Raw genomic sequence first — 18505 nt, 5'->3', positions numbered from 1 at the left:
GGCACTCCTCTCTAGTTTAGGAAGATGAACAATGTAGATAATTTCCAAATTCCCAGAGAGAGTCAAGTTCCATGTTCAGCAGAGTCAAGTTTAAATGTATTATACATAGAGTAGCAATGAGAAAGAAAGAGCTAAAACTAAGTAAGGCTGTCGCAGAGTATTACTAACCTATTCTTAGGGGACAATCTAATTATCCTTGACTTCATTGTGGCACAGGTAAGTGTGGCTGTATGCAACACTTACTGTACAGCCAGACTTAAGGTTCTTTGTTCACAGCCTATAAGGCTGAGTACAGAAATCCGCAAGCCCGAGGGTAAGATGATGCCGCATTGCTATTTACACACAGCTGCAATGACAACTTTCCCCCTTCGCGGGCAATTGGATTGACTGCTTAGTGTGAGTCGTATGCTGAGCGCACAAGAGCCTGATGTGTGAAGAACCAGAGAGACTTAGAGCTCCAATTTTCTCTGACGTCCTAAGTGGATGCTGGGACTCCGTAAGGACCATGGGGAATAGCGGCTCCGCAGGAGACAGGGCACAAAAGTAAAGCTTTAGGATCAGGTGGTGTGCACTGGCTCCTCCCCCTATGACCCTCCTGCAAGCCTCAGTTAGATTTTTGTGCCCGAACGAGAAGGGTGCAAGCTAGGTGGCTCTCCTGAGCTGCTTAGAAGTAAAGTTTAAATAGGTTTTTTATTTTCAGTGAGACCTGCTGGCAACAGGCTCACTGCATTGAGGGACTAAGGGGAGAAGAAGCGAACTCACCTGCGTGCAGAGTGGATTGGGCTTCTTGGCTACTGGACATTAGCTCCAGAGGGACGATCACAGGTACAGCCTGGATGGGTCCCGGAGCCGCGCCGCCGGCCCCCTTACAGATGCTGAAGAGTGAAGAGGTCCAGAAATCGGCGGCAGAAGACGTTCCTGTCTTCATTAAGGTAGCGCACAGCACTGCAGCTGTGCGCCATTGCTCCCAGCACACTTCACACTGCGGTCACTGAGGGTGCAGGGCGCTGGGGGGGGGCGCCCTGGGCAGCAATGTAAATACCTCCTATGGCAAAAAATACATCACATATAGCCCCTGGGCTATATGGATGTATTTAACCCCTGCCAGTTTTCCAGATAAAAGAGGGAGAAGAGCCCGCCGAGAAGGAGGCGGGGCCTATCTCCTCAGCACACGGCGCCATTTTCCCACACAGCTCCGCTGGTAGGAAGGCTCCCAGACTCTCCCCTGCACTGCACTACAGAAACAGGGTACAACAGAGAGGGGGGGCACTTATTTGGCTAAAAAATATATAAGCAGCTATAAGGGATAGACACTTATTATAAGGTTGTCCCTATACAGTTTATAGCGCTTTGGTGTGTGCTGGCAAACTCTCCCTCTGTCTCCCCAAAGGGCTAGTGGGGTCCTGTCCTCTATCAGAGCATTCCCTGTGTGTGTGCTGTGTGTCGGTACGTTTGTGTCGACATGTATGAGGAGAAAAATGATGTGGAGACGGAGCAGATTGTCTGTAATAGTGATGTCACCCCCTAGGGGGTCGACACCTGAGTGGATGTACTGTTGAAAATTACGTGACAGTGTCAGCTCTGTATAAAGACAGTGGTTGACATGAGACAGCCGGCTACTCAGCTTGTGCCTGTCCAAACGTCTCATAGGCCGTCAGGGGCTCTAAAGCGCCCGTTACCTCAGATGGCAGATACAGACGCCGACACGGATACTGACTCCTGTGTCGACGGTGAAGAGACAACCGTGATTTCCAATAGGGCCACACGTTACATGATTGAGGCAAGGGAAAATGTTTACACATTTCTGATAATATGAGTACCACCAAAAAGGGGTATTATGTTTGGTGAGGAAAAACTACCTGTAGTTTTCCTGAATCTGAGAAATAAAATGAGGTGTGTGATGATGCGTGGGTTTCCCCCCGATAACAATTGATAATTTCTAAAAAGTTATTGGCAGTATACCTTTTCCCGCCAGAGGTTAGGGTGCGTTGGGAAACACCCCCTAGGGGGGATGAGGCGCTCACACGCTTGTAAGAACAAGGGCTCTACCCTCTCCTGAGATGGCCGCCCTTAAGGATCCTGCTGATAGAAAGCAGGAGGGTATCCTAAAATGTATTTACACACATACTGGTGTTATACTGCGACCAGCAATCGCCTCAGCCTGGATGTGCAGTGCTGGGTTGGCGTGGTCGGATTCCCTGACTGGAAATATTGATATCCTAGATAAGGACAGTATATTATTGCCTATAGAGCATTGAAAATATATGCGAGATGCACAGCGGAATATTGCCGACTGGCATCAAGTATAAGTGCGTTGTCCAATTCTACCAGTAAGTGGTCAGGTGAGGCGGATTCCAAACGGCATTTGGAAGTATTGCCTTGAAAAAGGCATTTGGGGTCGGTCTTTCAGACCTGGTGGCCACGGCAACAGCTGGGATATCCACGTTTGTACCCCAGGTCGCCTCTCAAAATAAGACGCGGTATTATCAGGCGCAGTCCTTTGTTGGCAAGCGGACAAAAGGTTCCTCTTTTCTGCTCGTGACAGAGGGAGAGGAAAAAGGCTACAGAGATGAGCCAGTTCCCAGGAACAGAAACCCTTTCCCGCCTCTGCCAAACCCTCAGTATGATGCTAGGGCTTTACAAGCTCAGGCACGGTGGGGGCCCGTTCTCAATGAATTTCAGTGCGCAGTGGGCTCACTCGCAAGTAGACCCCTGGATCCTTCAGGTAATATTTCAGGGGTACAAATTGGAATTCGAGACGTCTCCCCCTCGCCGTTTCCAAAAGTCGGTTTTACCGACGTCTCCCTCTGACAGGGAGGCAGTTTTGGAAGCCATTCACAAGCTGTATTCCCAGCAGGTGATAATCAAGGTACCCCTCCTGCAAAAGGAAACGGGGTATTATTCCACACTATTGTGGTACCGAAGCCAGACGGCTCGGTGAGACCGATTCTAAATCTAAAATCTTTGAATACAGAGGTTCAAATTCAAGATTGAGTCACTCAGAGCAGTGATTGCGAACCTGGAAGAATCAAGGATGCTTACCTTCATGTCAAAAAATTTACCCTTCTCACCAAGGGTACCTCAGGTTATGGTACAGAACTGTCACTATCAGTTCAGACGCTGCCGTAGGGATGGTCCACGGCACCCCGGGTCTTTACTAAAGTAAGGACCGAAATGATGATATTCCTTCGAAGGAAGGGAATTTTAGTTATTCTTTACTTGGACGATTCCCTGATAAGGGTAAGATCCAGGGAACAGTTGGAGGTCAGTGTAGCACTATCTCAGGTAGTGTTGCGGCAGCACGATTGGATTCTCAATATTCCAAAATCGCAGCTGGTTCCGACGACTTGTCTTCTGTTCCTAGGGATGATCCTGGACACAGTCCAGAAAGAAGGTGTTTCTCCCGGAGGAGAAAGCCAGGGAGTTATCCGAGCTAGTCAGGAACCTCCTAAAACCGAGCCAAGTCTCAGTGCATCAATGCACAAGGGTTCTGTGTAAAAATGGTGGCTTCCTACGAAGCAATCCCATTTGGCAGATTCCACGCAAGGACTTTCCAGTGGGACCTACTGGAAAAATGGTCCGGGTCGCATCTTCTGGTTGCAGAGTGCTCATCTTCTAGAGGGCCGCAGATTCGGCATTCAGGACTGGGTCCTGGTGACCACGGATGCCAGCCTGCGAGGCTGGGGAACAGTCACACAGGGAAGGAATATCCAGGGCTTATGGTCAAGCCTGGAGACATCACTTAACATAAATATCTGAAGCTAAGGGCCATTTACAATGCTCTAAGCTTAGCAAGACCTCTGCTTCAAGGTCAGCCGGTGTTGATCCAGTCGGACAACATTACGGCAGTCACCCACGTAAACAGACAGGGTGCCACAAGAAGCAGGAGGGCAATGGCAGAAGCTGCAAGGATTCTTCGCTGGGCGGAAAACCATGTGATAGCACTGTCAGCAGTATTCATTCCGGGAGTGGACAACTGGGAAGCAGTTTTCCTCAGCACGACCTCCACCCGGGAGAGTGGGAACTTCACCCAGAAGTCCTCCACATGATTATAAACCGTTGGGAAAAACTCGACAGGTATTGCGCCAGGTCAAGGGACCCTCAGTCAATAGCTGTAAAGGCTCTGGTAACACCGTGGGTGTACCAATCAGTGTATGGGTTCCCTCCTCTGCCTCTCATACCCAAGGTACTGAGATTGATAAGATGGAGAGGAGTAAGCACTATATTCGTGGCTCCGGATTGGCCAATAAGGACTTGGTAACCGGAACTTCAAGAGATGCTCACGGAGGATCCGTAGCCTCTACCTCTAAGAAGGGACCTGCTCCAGCAAGGACCCTGTCTGTTCCAAGACTTACCGCGGCTGCGTTTGACGGCATGGCGGTTGAACGCCGGATCCTGAAGGAAAAAGGCATTCCGGATGAAGTCATCCCTATCCTGATCAAAGCCAGGAAGGATGTAACCGCAAAACATTATCACCGCAGTTGGCGAAAATATGTTGCGTGGTGCGAGGCCAGTAAGGCCCGACGGAGGAAATTCGACGATTCCTACATTTCCTGCAAACAGGAGTGTCTATGGGCCTGAAATTGGGGTCCATTAAGGTTCAAATTTCGGCTCTGTCAATTTTCTTCCAAAAAGAACTAGCTTCAGTCCCTGAAGTTCAGACGTTTGTAAAAGGGGTACTGCATATACAGTCTCCTTTGGTGCCTTCAGTGGCACCTTGGGATCTCAATGTAGTTTTTGGGTCCCAAAAGTCACATTGGTTTGACCCACTTAAATCTATGGAGTTAAAATATCTCACAGGAAAAGTGGTCATGCTGTTGGCTCTGGCCTGGGCCAGGCGCGTGTCAGAATTGGCGGCTTTATCCTGTAAAAGCCCTTATCTGATTTTCCATTCGGACAGGGCGGAATTGAGGACTCGTCCTCAGTTTCTCCCTAAGGTGGTTTCAGCATCCACCTGAACCAACCTATTGTGGTGCCTGCGGCTACTAGGGACTTGGAGGACTCCAAGTTGCTAGACGTTGTCAAGGCCGGAAAATATATGTTTCCAGGACGGCTGGAGTCAGAAAATCTGACTCGCTGTTCATCCTGTATGCACCCAACAAGCTGGGTGCTCCTGCTTCTAAGCAGACGATTGCTCGTTGGATTTGTAGTACAATTCAGCTTGCACACTCTGTGGCAGGCCTGCCACAGCCAAAATCTGTTAAAGCCCATTCCACAAGGAAAGTGGGCTCATCTTGGGCGGCTGCCCGAGGGGTCTCGGCTTTACGACTTTGCCGAGCAGCTACTTGGTCAGGGGCAAACACGTTTGCTAAATTCTACAAATTTGATACCCTGGCTGAGGAGGACCTGGAGTTCTCTCATTCGGTGCTGCAGAGTCATCCGCACTCTCCCGCCCGTTTGGGAGCTTTGGTATAATCCCCATGGTCCTTACGGAGTCCCAGCATCCACTTAGGACGTCAGAGAAAATAAGAATTTACTTACCGATAATTCTATTTCTCGTAGTCCGTAGTGGATGCTGGGCGCCCATCCCAAGTGCGGATTGTCTGCAATACTTGTATATAGTTATTGTTACAATAACATCGGGTTGTTTATTGTTGTGAGCCATCTTTCAGAGGCTCCTACGTTTTATCATACTGTTAACTGGGTTCAGATCACAAGTTGTATGGTGTGATTGGTGTGGCTGGTATGAGTCTTACCCGGGATTCAAAATCCTTCCTTATTATGTACGCTCGTCCGGGCACAGTATCCTAACTGAGGCTTGGAGGAGGGTCATAGGGGGAGGAGCCAGTGCACACCACCTGATCCTAAAGCTTTACTTTTGTGCCCTGTCTCCTGCGGAGCCGCTATTCCCCATGGTCCTTACGGAGTCCCAGCATCCACTACGGACTACGAGAAATAGAATTATTGGTAAGTAAATTCTTATTATCTGTTTGATAGTTGCAGTTGAGCAATATAAGAAATGCAGAATGTGATAACATGGAAGTATCACTAATGTTAGGATGCCGGACTTGATTTAGAGCAGGCAGCCTGAATGTAGGTGTACACCTGTGGCTACACAATTTCAGTCTTACATGTTTATTTTTAGTTGCATGTATTTTAAGAGTAATATGACAAATTACAGGGCATAGATTTTCTTCTCCGCAAGTCCACCACTGCACGATTTACCTGCCGCCTCTGCATTTGTTCTACTGTTATCACACCCTCTGTTTTATACACTTTCACCCACAGGGTGAGAGATGCCAGGTTAAGCCAGCTGGTTGTTTTGAGCTAATACCAGGTATTACATACATTTAGTGGCGGACGGGAAGCCAGCTGTCAATATCCCGGCAGCGTCATCCTGCTCGCCAGAATGCTAGCAGCGGGGTGAGCGCAGTCCCTTGCGGGCTGGTGGCTCACTGCGCTCGCCACAGGATCTTAGCCTTGGTGCCCCGGGACTTTGGCTGTCGGCATTGTTGGCTGTCGGGATTTTGGTATCGGTATCCTGAACGCCGGGATTCCGCCTGCCGTTAACTGCAACCCAATATCAGGTAGAAGTTATGCAGCGCATAATACAGAACCTCAGACTTTACTTCACAAAGGGTACCACATTCATTGCAACTTTTATTTCATAATAAAAGCAGCTTTAGTTTCTTATGCAGAGCTCCAAAATCACTGTGCATCAGCTGCGACTTGGTGAATTTTCTAAGAACTGTCTTCAACTTTTGCAGAATGCGAAGATTGTGTATGACTGGGCAGGACTGAGACCAGCTCGCAGCAAAGTCAGGCTAGAAAGAGAGCCCTTTGTGTCTGGATCTGTTAAGAGTGACGTAAGTACATATTTATATCGGACACACCTTGGCACAGAAAGTGTTAACATTCAGCTCACAATATTCTGCACTTACTTTATCCTCTATCTGAGCATATTGGGGCTTATTTAGATGTAAGGATGTAATGCATGTAAGGAAAAGTGCATATGTTCAGTCACACGCTTCTCTGGATTCTCAGCTCAAGAGTTACGTTTGTACCACTCTTATGCACAGCATTGGGCAAAGAGTGTAGAGATCTGTGCAGTGATAGTAGTAAATGGTTAATGACATTACCCTAGCTGGTGTAGGTCATAATGAAACAAAGTGTTACACAGAAGAGAGGATATTTGCAGTTATTACAAAATGCGAATGTGGCATGATCCACATCAAATGTAACTATCCAAGACACTATGGGGAAAATTCAATTAGCCCTGCTACTTTTTTTCTAAGAAAAAAAACAATGTTTCACTTCAGGCAATTAGTTCAATTATAGCCTATTTTTTCTCCCGAAAAATGACCTGTTTTCGGGAGAAAACACATAGAATCCGTGATAATTTCACAGGTCAGATTATCGGGGATTATCTTTCGCCTGTCTCAGGCAGGTGAATAGAAATCCCTGAACAGTGTTGGCTTTGAGGGTAGTTTTGAGGGTAATTGAATAGTCCCAGGAGGTCAATTAGCCGCGGTAAATTTCCGCAGCTGATTGAATTCTCAATATGTTACAAACATCTGTCTCTTCCCATTTTAAATTCAATAAGTTTTTATTGATTTTTACAATGCTTTAACATTTAAACATTGCCTAGGGCAGCTATAACAAACATAGCTCAACTAGGCTTAAACTCTTATAGAAATAAAAAGTAATAAAACAACAACATGCTTACGGTATTTCGTCAATAACAGTGTGACGTGGTGTTATGTATCACATTCGAAGTCAAAAATAGCGATAGAGCAGTGATGACCCGAACCTTCTAAATATTATACACACATCTTATTATCTTTTGTCATGTCAGTAACGTGCCTTAGAATCTTTGAATCCGGCCAGCCATGGGCCACCCACCCCAGGGACCTCGCACAGTCAACACCCCCATCGGTTAGTTAAATAAATCTAGGGATCAGCATTATTCAACCGTGAAGCGAAATATCGTGAGCTCAACCACTTTCCCCATATAGCAATAAACTTTTTTTCCCCATTCCTGGCCAAATATACAAATTTTTCATGTATAACAGAGGCATTAACCAGAGCAATCCAGGATTGTGGTGTTGGGGCTTCATTAGCCATCCACAGTCTGGCTATGCAAACCTTGGCCAGAGCACAGAGGCTTACAACATAGCGTCGACTGGGTGGATCTAGAGCCTCCTCATCTATAGTTGCCAATATACAAGATATAGGTGTAAGTACGGTGGAGGGGATACCCGTAGCTGCAATGGCACGTATAACCGCCTCCCAAAAGAATGACACCAAGGGGCATAGCCATATCATGTGCCAAAAGTCTGCTCCCAGACTGCCACACTTGGGGCATTTAGAACTATGGGATCCCCCTATATGTGACAATCTCAGAGGTGACATGTATACTCTGTGGAGCACGAACAACTGAATTTGTTGATATCTAACAGACGATGTTGAAAGCCGGCTCGATCCCATAGCACCCTCCCACATATCATCCGATATTGGACCTAGATCAGTTTCCCACTTGGTCCTAAGGGCGCCAAGAGGGTCTATATGGTGCATTTGGAGTAAACGGCCATATATTTTGGAGACTAAATGACTGGATCCCACCGTCTGCATCAGCAGTTTGACCGGGGAATCAGTGAGTGCCGGCGGGCCATCGGGGAATTGTGCAGTCATAGCATGTCGTAGTTGAAGGAATCGAAAAAAATACGCTGAAGGGACATTAAATTCCTGTTGAATCTGCTGAAAGGATTTAAAAAACCCGCCAGTGTATAATTGTCCCAGTGAAGTTATTCCCCACGGTTCCCATACCTCCCTGACTTGAAGCTGACACAACTCCGGCAATCCAAATTTATTGTCCAGCGGAGTGTCAGGGTCAATGCCCTGCCCCTGCAATATCCGGTGTGCCTGTCTCCAAATAGTGATAGATTGTTTAATCAGTGGTAGTGCCGACCCCCTGACGCCTCCACAGAGAAGTAGTCTCAGTGGGGAGCCACCTGGATACTCCCGCAACACCGCCTGCGAGTGCAGACTTGAGGTGTCAGATTCATTAACCCATTCCCATAGATGTGCTAATTGTGCTGCATAGTAATAAAAACGAAAGTTGGGAAGAGCCAGCCCCCCTGACGTTTTGGGTCTGGTCAGAGTAGTAAGTTTCAACCGTGCCCGTTTACTAGCCCAGACTAAAGAGGACATCAAACCATCTATCTGTTTGAAAGTTTTCTGGGGGATATATATTGGGGATTGTTGTAGGATGTACAGGAGTTTGGGCTGAAAAACCATTTTCACCAAGTTAACCCTCCCTGTGACTGTCAGGGGCAGTTTCCCCCAGACTTTCACTTTATTGCGGAGATAAGATATTTGCGGTGTGATATTAAGAGAGGTAAATTTATGAGGGTCATTGGATACCCAGATGCCCAGATATTTAAAGGAATTCACCCACCTTAGAGGGAGAGCTACCATTGGGGAGGCCGGGACCTCGCCCTGTAGCGGTATAATGAAGGATTTCTCCCAATTTATCAGGAGCCCAGAGTAACCTCCGAACTTATTAATAATATCTAAAATCTTCGGCATAGACTCAGCATAGCGATCCACAAATAGCAGGATGTCATCGGCATATAAGGCTATTTTCTCCTCTCTGGTGCCCACTGTATAGCCAGCAATCTCAGGGTTCGCTCGCAGAAGACAAGCAAGGGGTTCAATGGCCATCGCAAACAGGGTAGGGGACAATGGGCATCCCTGACGAGTACCTCTAGATAATGGAAAGGAGTGCGACACAAAGCCGTTAACCGCCACCCTAGCCATGGGAGAGGAGTACATCAAACGGACAAATTTGATAAAACTGGGGCCTATACCAAACTTACGCATGATACTCCACAAATATTCCCATTCCACGGAATCAAAGGCCTTAGCGGCATCCAATGAAACTACTATGGATGAGGCTGCCTCACGGGAGATCTGGAGATGGGTAAATAATCGTCTAAGATTAATGGATGTTGATTTATTGGGCATAAATCCCGTCTGATCTGGGTGTATGAGCTGCGTAATGACCTGATTTAATCTACATGCTAGGATTTTGGCAAGAATTTTAATGTCGGTCGGAAGAAGGGAGATAGGTCTGTAAGACTCAACTTTCCTATGGTCCTTATCGGGTTTCGGAAGGACAATAATCAAAGCCTCCGCCATAGATAATGGGAGGGATTCCTGTGTAAATATCTGATTATATAGCTCAAGTAATTGGGGGACAAAAAAATCTAAGTGGCTTTTATATAACTCAGACGGTATGCCGTCGAGCCCCGACGCCTTCCCACCGGGGGCAGCGTTGATCGCAATCGCAATCTCCTCAGGTGTAATAGGTGCCTCTAGGAAGTCACGTGCCTCACAAGTCAGCAAGGGGAGCTGTATAGTCTGTAAATATTCTTCTAATTGCATCGGGGTACAGTCTAATTTAGAACTATATAACCTCCTATAGTACGACACGAATTCCGACGCAATCTGTGGGGTCTGCAATAAAGTGGTACCGTCTGAGGTCTCTATTTCAATCACGGTATTAGCGGACCTCTCACCCCGTGCCAGGGAGGCCAAATATGAACCTGGCCTATCCCCGGAGGCGTAAAAGGCGTGAGAGGAGAAGAGAAGTCTATGCTGAGTCTTTTCCATTAGATATTCCCTCCATTCCCCCTGGGCTGACAACCATGCAGATTTGGAACTATCCAAGCAATCCTGTAAATATTGTGCCTCTGCAGCAACACTTATGGTCTCTAGTTCGGACTCCCGGTGTCTGAAAAATATTTTTAAATTAGCCACTCGTTTAATTAGGGTTCCCCGCAAATAGGCCTTGAACGCATCCCATAAATTAGAGATAGGCTGCCCAACCTTGTTCATCTCGAAAAATTCCCGCCACGCGGCCACCAGATCGGAGCCATCTCCCATATGTATTAGCCAGAACGGATTGAACTTCCACACTGTCTGGCCTCTAGAGCCATTAAAATCCAGGATCAATGTTAAAGGGGAGTGATCCGATATACCCCTAGTCTCATATTTGCTATCCCGGACCTTAGGAATCAGATCGCTCGAGAGAAGGGCTAGGTCAATCCTAGAGAACGAGGAGTGGGAGTGTGAGAAACATGAATATTGTTTAACAGAAGGATGTCTCAGTCTCCAGGGATCAACCAGACCCAGCCCCGACACGACATCAGCAAAATCATTTCTACCGGAGTGTGGACCGGAGGAATTAGCTGAGAATCTATCCATCGCTTTATCCAACACATTGTTAAAATCTCCCACACAAACCACGGGCGTTCCCGGTGATAAGGCCATAAACCCTGCAACCTTTTTCAGGACATCTGAGGAGTACGGGGGAGGCACATACACGGACAGCAAAAGCAAAGGGGTACAGTGGATCTTGCACTTTAAAAAAACATATCTCCCCCATGGGTCCGTTTGTACTGACTCCAGCACAAAGGGAACAGTCCTTTTTACAAGAATAGAGACCCCCCGAGAGGCAGAAGTATGTGTAGAGTGGAATGCCCACCCCACCCAAGGCCTTTTAAGGGCTAGGGTCTTGCTGCCCGCCAGGTGGGTCTCCATAAGACATATCACATCAGCGGCATATTGCTTAATTTGTCGAAGCACCAGAGATCTCTTAATCTTATCATTGAGGCCCCGTACATTCCATGACAACAACCTAAGCCCAGCCATGAGTGGTCATTTTGGCAATAATAGAGGCTGCAGCCCACAGCCAGCCAGATCCATCCTCTTTGAATATAAGTAAAGGGCACCACCGCTCAATTAATAGATTCGTAAGCCACACACACACAAATTCTAAGTATCCATACCAAATACAACCGCAGCTATTAACTTCCCCCCTCCCTGTACACTACTCCCAACCTGCAGCATACTTGGATCCCTTAACCTAACACCGGCTCAGACCCAGAGTACACAACCCGTTTCACTCTGGGTGGAGCCAATTATGTAATGGCCCTAAGATAAAGAGAACAAAACACAAACAAAATATCCCCAGCCATTAGACGAAATCGCCCCCTTACAATAAAAAGAAGGGGGCAAAGCATACAAAGTCACCCCCCGGGACTTAAGAACAAAATATGATCGTGCATATTCAGGCCACTAATATATTCCTCCTCTCCCCCCAGCTCACCCCTCCCCAGCATCCCAGCGATATGCATATAGTGATAGGCCTGCGTGAGAAAAGTACCATGATAAAAAATAGGGTAGGCACTTATCCCCCCCACCACCCCCCCACCCTCAAGGAGCAGCGCTGAGATATTTAAACATTTTTCACATCCTGCATTCCCCCAATATATATGCAGATAATCTTATCCTGTACATAAAATCTCTTGCACCCATAGTCACAGGAATTAATCACGGATCAGCCAGAGCCCGTCTCGCCGGGAAGCGTCTATCCAGCCATACCATCGCCTCTCGAGGAGTCGCAAAAAATTTAGTCTCGCCATCAGCTACCACTCGTAATCGTGATGGAAAGAGCATGGCGTACGGCAAATCAAGTTCCCGGAGTCTCCTCTTAACAGGCAGGAATTGAGCTCTATCTTTCTGCACCTCCACCGCAAAGTCTGGGAAGACCGATATTGGCGACCCGTTCCATTTTAGGGGGCCTTTCGTGCGAGCAAGTTTCAGAACAGTATCCCGGTCACGGAAGTGAAGGAACTTGGCGATGAAGGTACGAGGTGGAGCCCCCGGAGGCAATGGGCGCATCGGAACCCTATGAGCTCGTTCTATGGTGAAATGAGGCGAGAATTCATCGGGACCAAATGCCTTCCGAAGCCATGTTTCTAGAAATTCCTCAGGAGATGAGCCTTCCTCCTTCTCGGGCAAACCAATGAAACGGACATTATTGCGACGTAAGCGTCCCTCCATATCCGTCAGTTTTTTGTGCACATCAGTCATCTGAGACTCCAAAGTATCAGTACGCCGTCCCAGTGGAGTGATAGTATCCTCGACATTGGAGATACGGGTTTCGGCCTCACCCACCCTCTCTCTCACCCGTTGCAGGTCCTGATGGATAATGGAGAGATCAGACTGCACCTGCCCAATTTTGTCAGCCAATCGGGCCTCACTAGCTGTCACGGCGTCCAACACTCTTTGTAACGCAGCATCCGGCGGTTCAGATGAGGCAGAGCTGTGTGCAGGAGAGGGGGGCGAAGACTCAGTTTGCGTAATTTCCCTCCTCTGTTGTTGGGGACCGGGGTTACGAACAAACTTCTCCATTGCGCCCGCCGCCGCGTTTTGTTGGCGGCCTTTCACCATCTTGGACAACACAGTGCCGCCGTATTATTTTTTCTAATTATGTATCAAAGCAATGCAGACCAAGAGAAGGGACGCAGGCACCAGCGCGCCGTGTGAAGGCCAAGAGGCACGGGACAATTATATATATATAAAAGGACCAGTGTTGTTGATTGTGTTGCTGCGTGTCGGCACTATGGGTGTGGGAGCTGTACTCAGGATCAGGGAGTCAGGCACTTTCCCTCCTTAACAGCCAGCACTTTCCTGAGGCAAAGCAAAGCAGGTTTTCACTTTAACAGGCGTCAGTTACCAGGCACTTCCAGCAGGGGGGGTATGGATAGGAACAGAACTGAGCCTGCTGCCAATCCCAAGATGGCGCCCGGGATCCTCCACAGTCAGCACAGCTGGTAGTATATTCTTAGGGGTGCAAGGGCTCCTGTATTGGACAGGGGGAAGTGCCCTCCGGTCAGCTCCCAGGCCTCTTCAATATATGTCCAGCGCTGTCAGGAGCGGGCAGCGGAGCTCCGTGTGTGCACCCGCCCGCCAATCGCAAGATGGCGCCCGGCGGCTTCTCCGCACAGCACGGCCGCGACAAGTGCCCTGGTCATCCAGCGGGGGAGAGGAGCAAACTGAGGCGCTGTTCGGGTGGCGGGGCCCCCGCTCTGTCCACTCACCGGTCGCGGGGTATATCAGGCAAGCCGGGTAGGAGGCGGATGGTGGAGTTCCCCCGCAGCAGCATTCAAGATGGCGCCGGCTGCATGCAGATCTGGGGCAGCTCACCCCTTCCAACGGTCTCAGCAGGGACACCAGGCACTGTATCCTCCCAAAGTGAGGTCCAGAACGGGCAGCAGATGTTGAGGTACCGTGTAGGGCCACTTGTGCAGTCACTCAGGGGGTGCAGGATATATTCAGGATGTAGTCGGCTGGGGAGCTAGGAGAACACGTCCTACTCCATATCCCGTCAGGCCACGCCCCCCGTCTCTTCCCATTTTAAGTCAAATGGGATTATTTTCTGCAGTAGTCAAAATAGAAATGATAAGTAATGCAAATAGACAGCCTCATCTTTGTGTAATATAGCCAAGTTGCTAATGAAGACACAATCAGCCAATCAGAAAAACTCTATCAGCCAATCAGAAGTGGCTGCATAGTACTATTGAAACATTGTGTATTGTTGGCGCCAGTCCTTCTGTTCCTACAACGTACACATCTCCTAAAAGTTGTGTCAGTGGATGAGTCCTTACTACATGTGCTGCAGTTTCATACACATGCCCATCATGTGCTCAAGCTACGCATTCTGCTCCTGTCTTTTGCTCAAAACGTATAAAACTGTTGTATGTACCATGTGTATTTGTTTGGGTTCAGAAAGCTTTCTTGACATTATGTAGTAAGTTGTGTATTCTATAAACCTGTATCTGGTGCTAGATGTAGAATAGAACTTGTATTGGAAAAAAGCTGCCAGAGACTCAGTCGCACACAGATATGCATTGGGTTGCAACTAAGACACATTTCAGCAAAAAAGATGCCTGAAGCTAGAAAATTCTCAAGCGACCTGGTGTACCAAGGTCGCTTGAGAAGGGGCTATTTGTTGTGACTGCAGCAAAGATGTACAGTATGAGTTAACTACAGATATGTCCTATCTGTACACGTATTTTCTTTGTTTATTCAATTAGAGTGAGATTTATACTAAACTTAGGGTTAACTGTGGGCCTGTTGACTTAGACGCCATCTTGTGCACAGACACGCCCACTGCCCGCATCTCACATCCACCACTTCCATACAAAAGTGGAAACACATTAGTTGGCCATCAAACTTCTGAGTAAGTCTTGCTGTCGCGGACATGGCGGCTCTCCAGCTGTGAGCGAATTTGCAGCGAGTGACTAGGCAACGTCCAGAAAACAGTCCCAACGTGACTGTGTATTTCTAGCCACCCGTCACCTCCCCCAATTGCTGAATACCTGCCTCTCACTTTGTGAATTAATCCTGTGTGTGTGCAAACTCGCAATATAATCACTTTGGGTGTGCAGTGCAGCTTTGGTGAATGTGTGGTGGTAAAAAATCTCTTCACTGCCTACATCACCATTACATACATCTCTGAATCATGCGCTGTGTGCATAAAAGTTGGTCAAAATCAAATATCCCTACTCTCTTTTACAGCTCATACATAACTATGGCCATGGAGGATATGGTCTCACCATACATTGGGGGTGTGCTATGGAGGCTGCCAAGATTTTTGGGCAAATCGCTGAAGAAAAGAAACACAGAATTCCTAAGTCTTCCCTGTGATCACCAGGGCTTTTCTTCTGATGGTACTTGTATTGTAATTCTTATATCTAGTTCTGGCAACTGGAAGAAATCAATGAAATCATGTCAGAAATTAATACTTGTGTGTAGAATGAAAGCTACTCTAAATCTTGTATTAGCGTGTAACTTTAGGTTCATGGTAAACAAGCACTTGTGATAATGAGCAATAAGCATATGTTCTATGAGAACATCATCAGAATATCATTATCAGCCAGATAAATGATTAGATTGAGAAGTGTAACTATTGGGAAAGATGGGGGTAAATTTACTAAAATGGGAGTTCTATTTAATATGGGATGTTGCCCATAGCAACCAATCAGATTCCAGGTATTATCTTCTAGAAGGTGCTAGATAAATGAGAAGTAGAATCTGATTGGTTGCTATGGGCAACATCCCATCTTAAATAGAACTCCCATCTTAGTAAATTTACCCCATGGAGTCTTTGTGTGGGTTATGAGAAAATAAAAACAGTGTTCTCCCCAGAAAAATTTGGCAGCCGGGTGACATTAAGTAGCAGCCAGGTGGGAGCCTTCGTGCAAAAAGGGGTGTGGCCTCACATGGAAGGGGCGTGACCACACAATAGTACAAACTCACATTATGTCCACACAGAATGGCCCCTTATTGCACATAATGCCCACACAGTATGGCCCCTTACATACCACTGCACAGTAGTAGATGCTTCTATCAGGATACATACATCTAAGTAACCTGGTGGCATTGCCAGCCTGAAGAGGGTAGGTAAACCCACGAATGATCCATGTAATACACAACTAAACACACGCAAGGAATCTTACCTGAAGGTGGGGGACATCTGCCAGCTTAGCCATAACACCAGGTCAGCTCTGAGGTCCACCAGGAGCTTCATACCCCCTTCCAGCTTACTAATATAGCTGAAGAGAACTTTGTACTGGGGTGTAAAGTAGTACCTCAGCCTGTCCTCCACCTGCAGGACAATGCCCAGGTCCCTCTTCTGCTGAGCCTGAACCAGCTTGCTGCTGATTTCTGCCACCTTGGCATGGTTCATCCCAAACTCAGCTGCCCAAGCAGCAGCACCCTCTCCCCCTTCTCCAGGGACCTGTAGCACTGGATGAAGTGCAAGCTCTGCAGCTCAAGGGGCAGGGGCTCTTCTCCTTCATCTCGTAGGGCGGCAAAGGGGGCACAGACTTGCTCAGGAGCTCCTTCATGACTGTGGGCGAGGAGCTGACCTTCCTGCATGAGAGGTTACGTGAGACCAGGAAGAACACTTGCAGGCCAACGTGTGGCTACAGGAGGTGCGAGTGAGGTCAGGTGGCGCGTCTGACATCAGGGCATGAGTGGGGCAGCCAATCGCGGTGAAGAAGTATTGTGCGTCAGCGTCACAGTGCAGTGGGATTTTAAGCCATGTAAAAGTGCCGGGCAGCAGGGTAATTTTACTGGGCGAACCACCCAAAAAATAGAGCGTGGAGAGAACACTGAAAGTAATTAGGTTCGACATTAATCCTGCAGGTTCAGACATTGCTGCAATAACACCGTAGCCCAGTATTACTGACAAATGGACTTAGCATCTGGCACCGAAGTATATCTATCTGTAGATCCATCTGCTATATTCAAACCGCAGAAATCACAGCTAGCCTACAAGCCAACACTAAATAAAGAACATTTGTATTATGAAATTAAATCTCTTTGTTGTCTGTATTCAGAACTTTGTGTGCAGAACTCTAAGGGCAATGGAACAATGTTAGTGGCTTCTGAAGCATCTGGCACTTTATAAATTACCTATTCTTCTGTAGCAGCAGTGGGCAATAAGATGAATTTTAAGGTTTCTTTTGCTAAGTCCTACCCATTATAACAATAGGAAAACAACTGTATGTAATAATTTTTCTGCCCTTTTTTATTTACACACAAAGGGCTTGGTTCATGTTTATAAGTAAAGCAAAAAAAAAAAGTAACTGTGTCTGGAACACACCATGTTGCCATTCAAGGGGGAGCAAATACACTTATATTTTTTCTGTGCAGGGTAAATACTGGCCTCTTTCTCTTACGTCCTAGAGGATGCTGGGTTCCACATTGGTACCATGGGGTATAGACGTGTCCACCAGGAGCCACTGGCACTTTAAGAGTGTGAGCTGGCTCCTCCCTCTATGCCCCTCCTACCAGACTCAGTCTAGAAACTGTGCCCGAGGAGACGGACATCTTCGAGAGAAGGATTTAACACAGATAGTGGCGAGATTCATACCAGCTCACACATACAAAGCACATCAAGCTAACCTAGCTTGAAAACTCAGCAACGCTGAAACATTACTTACCAAGTAAAAATGCAGTACTTTTATTTTATTTTATTTGGAGTTGTTCCGATTGAAGCTGTTTTATTTTATTTTATTGAGACTATAGTTCCTATAACTTCCTCCCTCTATGCCCCTCCTACCAGACTCAGTTTAGAAAATGTGCTCGGAGGAGCCAGTCACAGTTAGGGGAGCTCTCCAGAGTTTCTCTAGTAAAGTTTATTTCAGAGTTTATTATTTTACAGGGAGGCTGCTGGCAACAGCCTCCCTGCTTCGTGGGACTAAGGGGGGGAGTAGTGTCCGCCCTGTGGGGTCTGAGCCACTATCTCTGCTGACAGGACACTGAGCTCCTTACAGAGCTGAAGATCAGTGGCGAGTGAGTCACCGGCCCCCCTAGCAAGCGGGGGCCGGTGTGAAGATGGCGGCATTTGGGTAGGAACACAGTATTAACTGCGCTCCGGAGGCTCAGCGGTACATAGTGCGGCGCTGTGAGGGGCGCCCTGAGGCAGCGCCTACACCCTACACTGGTCACACAGCCTGTCGGGGTCCCGGGATCTCAGCCAGCATAAATCCTCAGGTCAGTATAATCCTAGGAAGAGCGGGAAGACAGCGCCATTTTGAGGGTGGAACTTCTCCTCAGAGCGGACCCAACAGCGTTCAGCGCCATTTTCCTGCTTGCACAGCGCTGTCCAGGAAGAGCAAGTCCCTCCAAAGCAACTCCAGCTATC

General features: G+C 47.6%; 1 protein-coding gene across 5 annotated transcripts in view; it reads left to right on the top strand.

Moving 5' to 3' along the window:
* DAO (D-amino acid oxidase) overlaps positions 1 to 17173 on the top strand; it is a 261261-nt gene extending 244088 nt beyond the window's left edge. For all 5 annotated transcript variants that reach the window (XM_063913265.1, XM_063913266.1, XM_063913264.1 and 2 more), the window contains 2 exons: positions 6708 to 6806; positions 15370 to 17173. In XM_063913265.1, coding sequence (XP_063769335.1) covers positions 6708 to 6806; positions 15370 to 15498 — 228 coding nt within the window. In that variant the 3' untranslated portion in view covers positions 15499 to 17173. The remainder of the gene's footprint in view (positions 1 to 6707; positions 6807 to 15369) is intronic.
* Positions 17174 to 18505: the final 1332 nt, after the last annotated feature.

This window comes from Pseudophryne corroboree, chromosome 1 (genome assembly GCF_028390025.1).
Source record: "Pseudophryne corroboree isolate aPseCor3 chromosome 1, aPseCor3.hap2, whole genome shotgun sequence".
Lineage (NCBI taxonomy): Eukaryota > Metazoa > Chordata > Amphibia > Anura > Myobatrachidae > Pseudophryne > Pseudophryne corroboree.
Note: the sequence above shows the minus strand (reverse complement) of the source record. Positions and strands in the feature narration are given on the sequence as shown.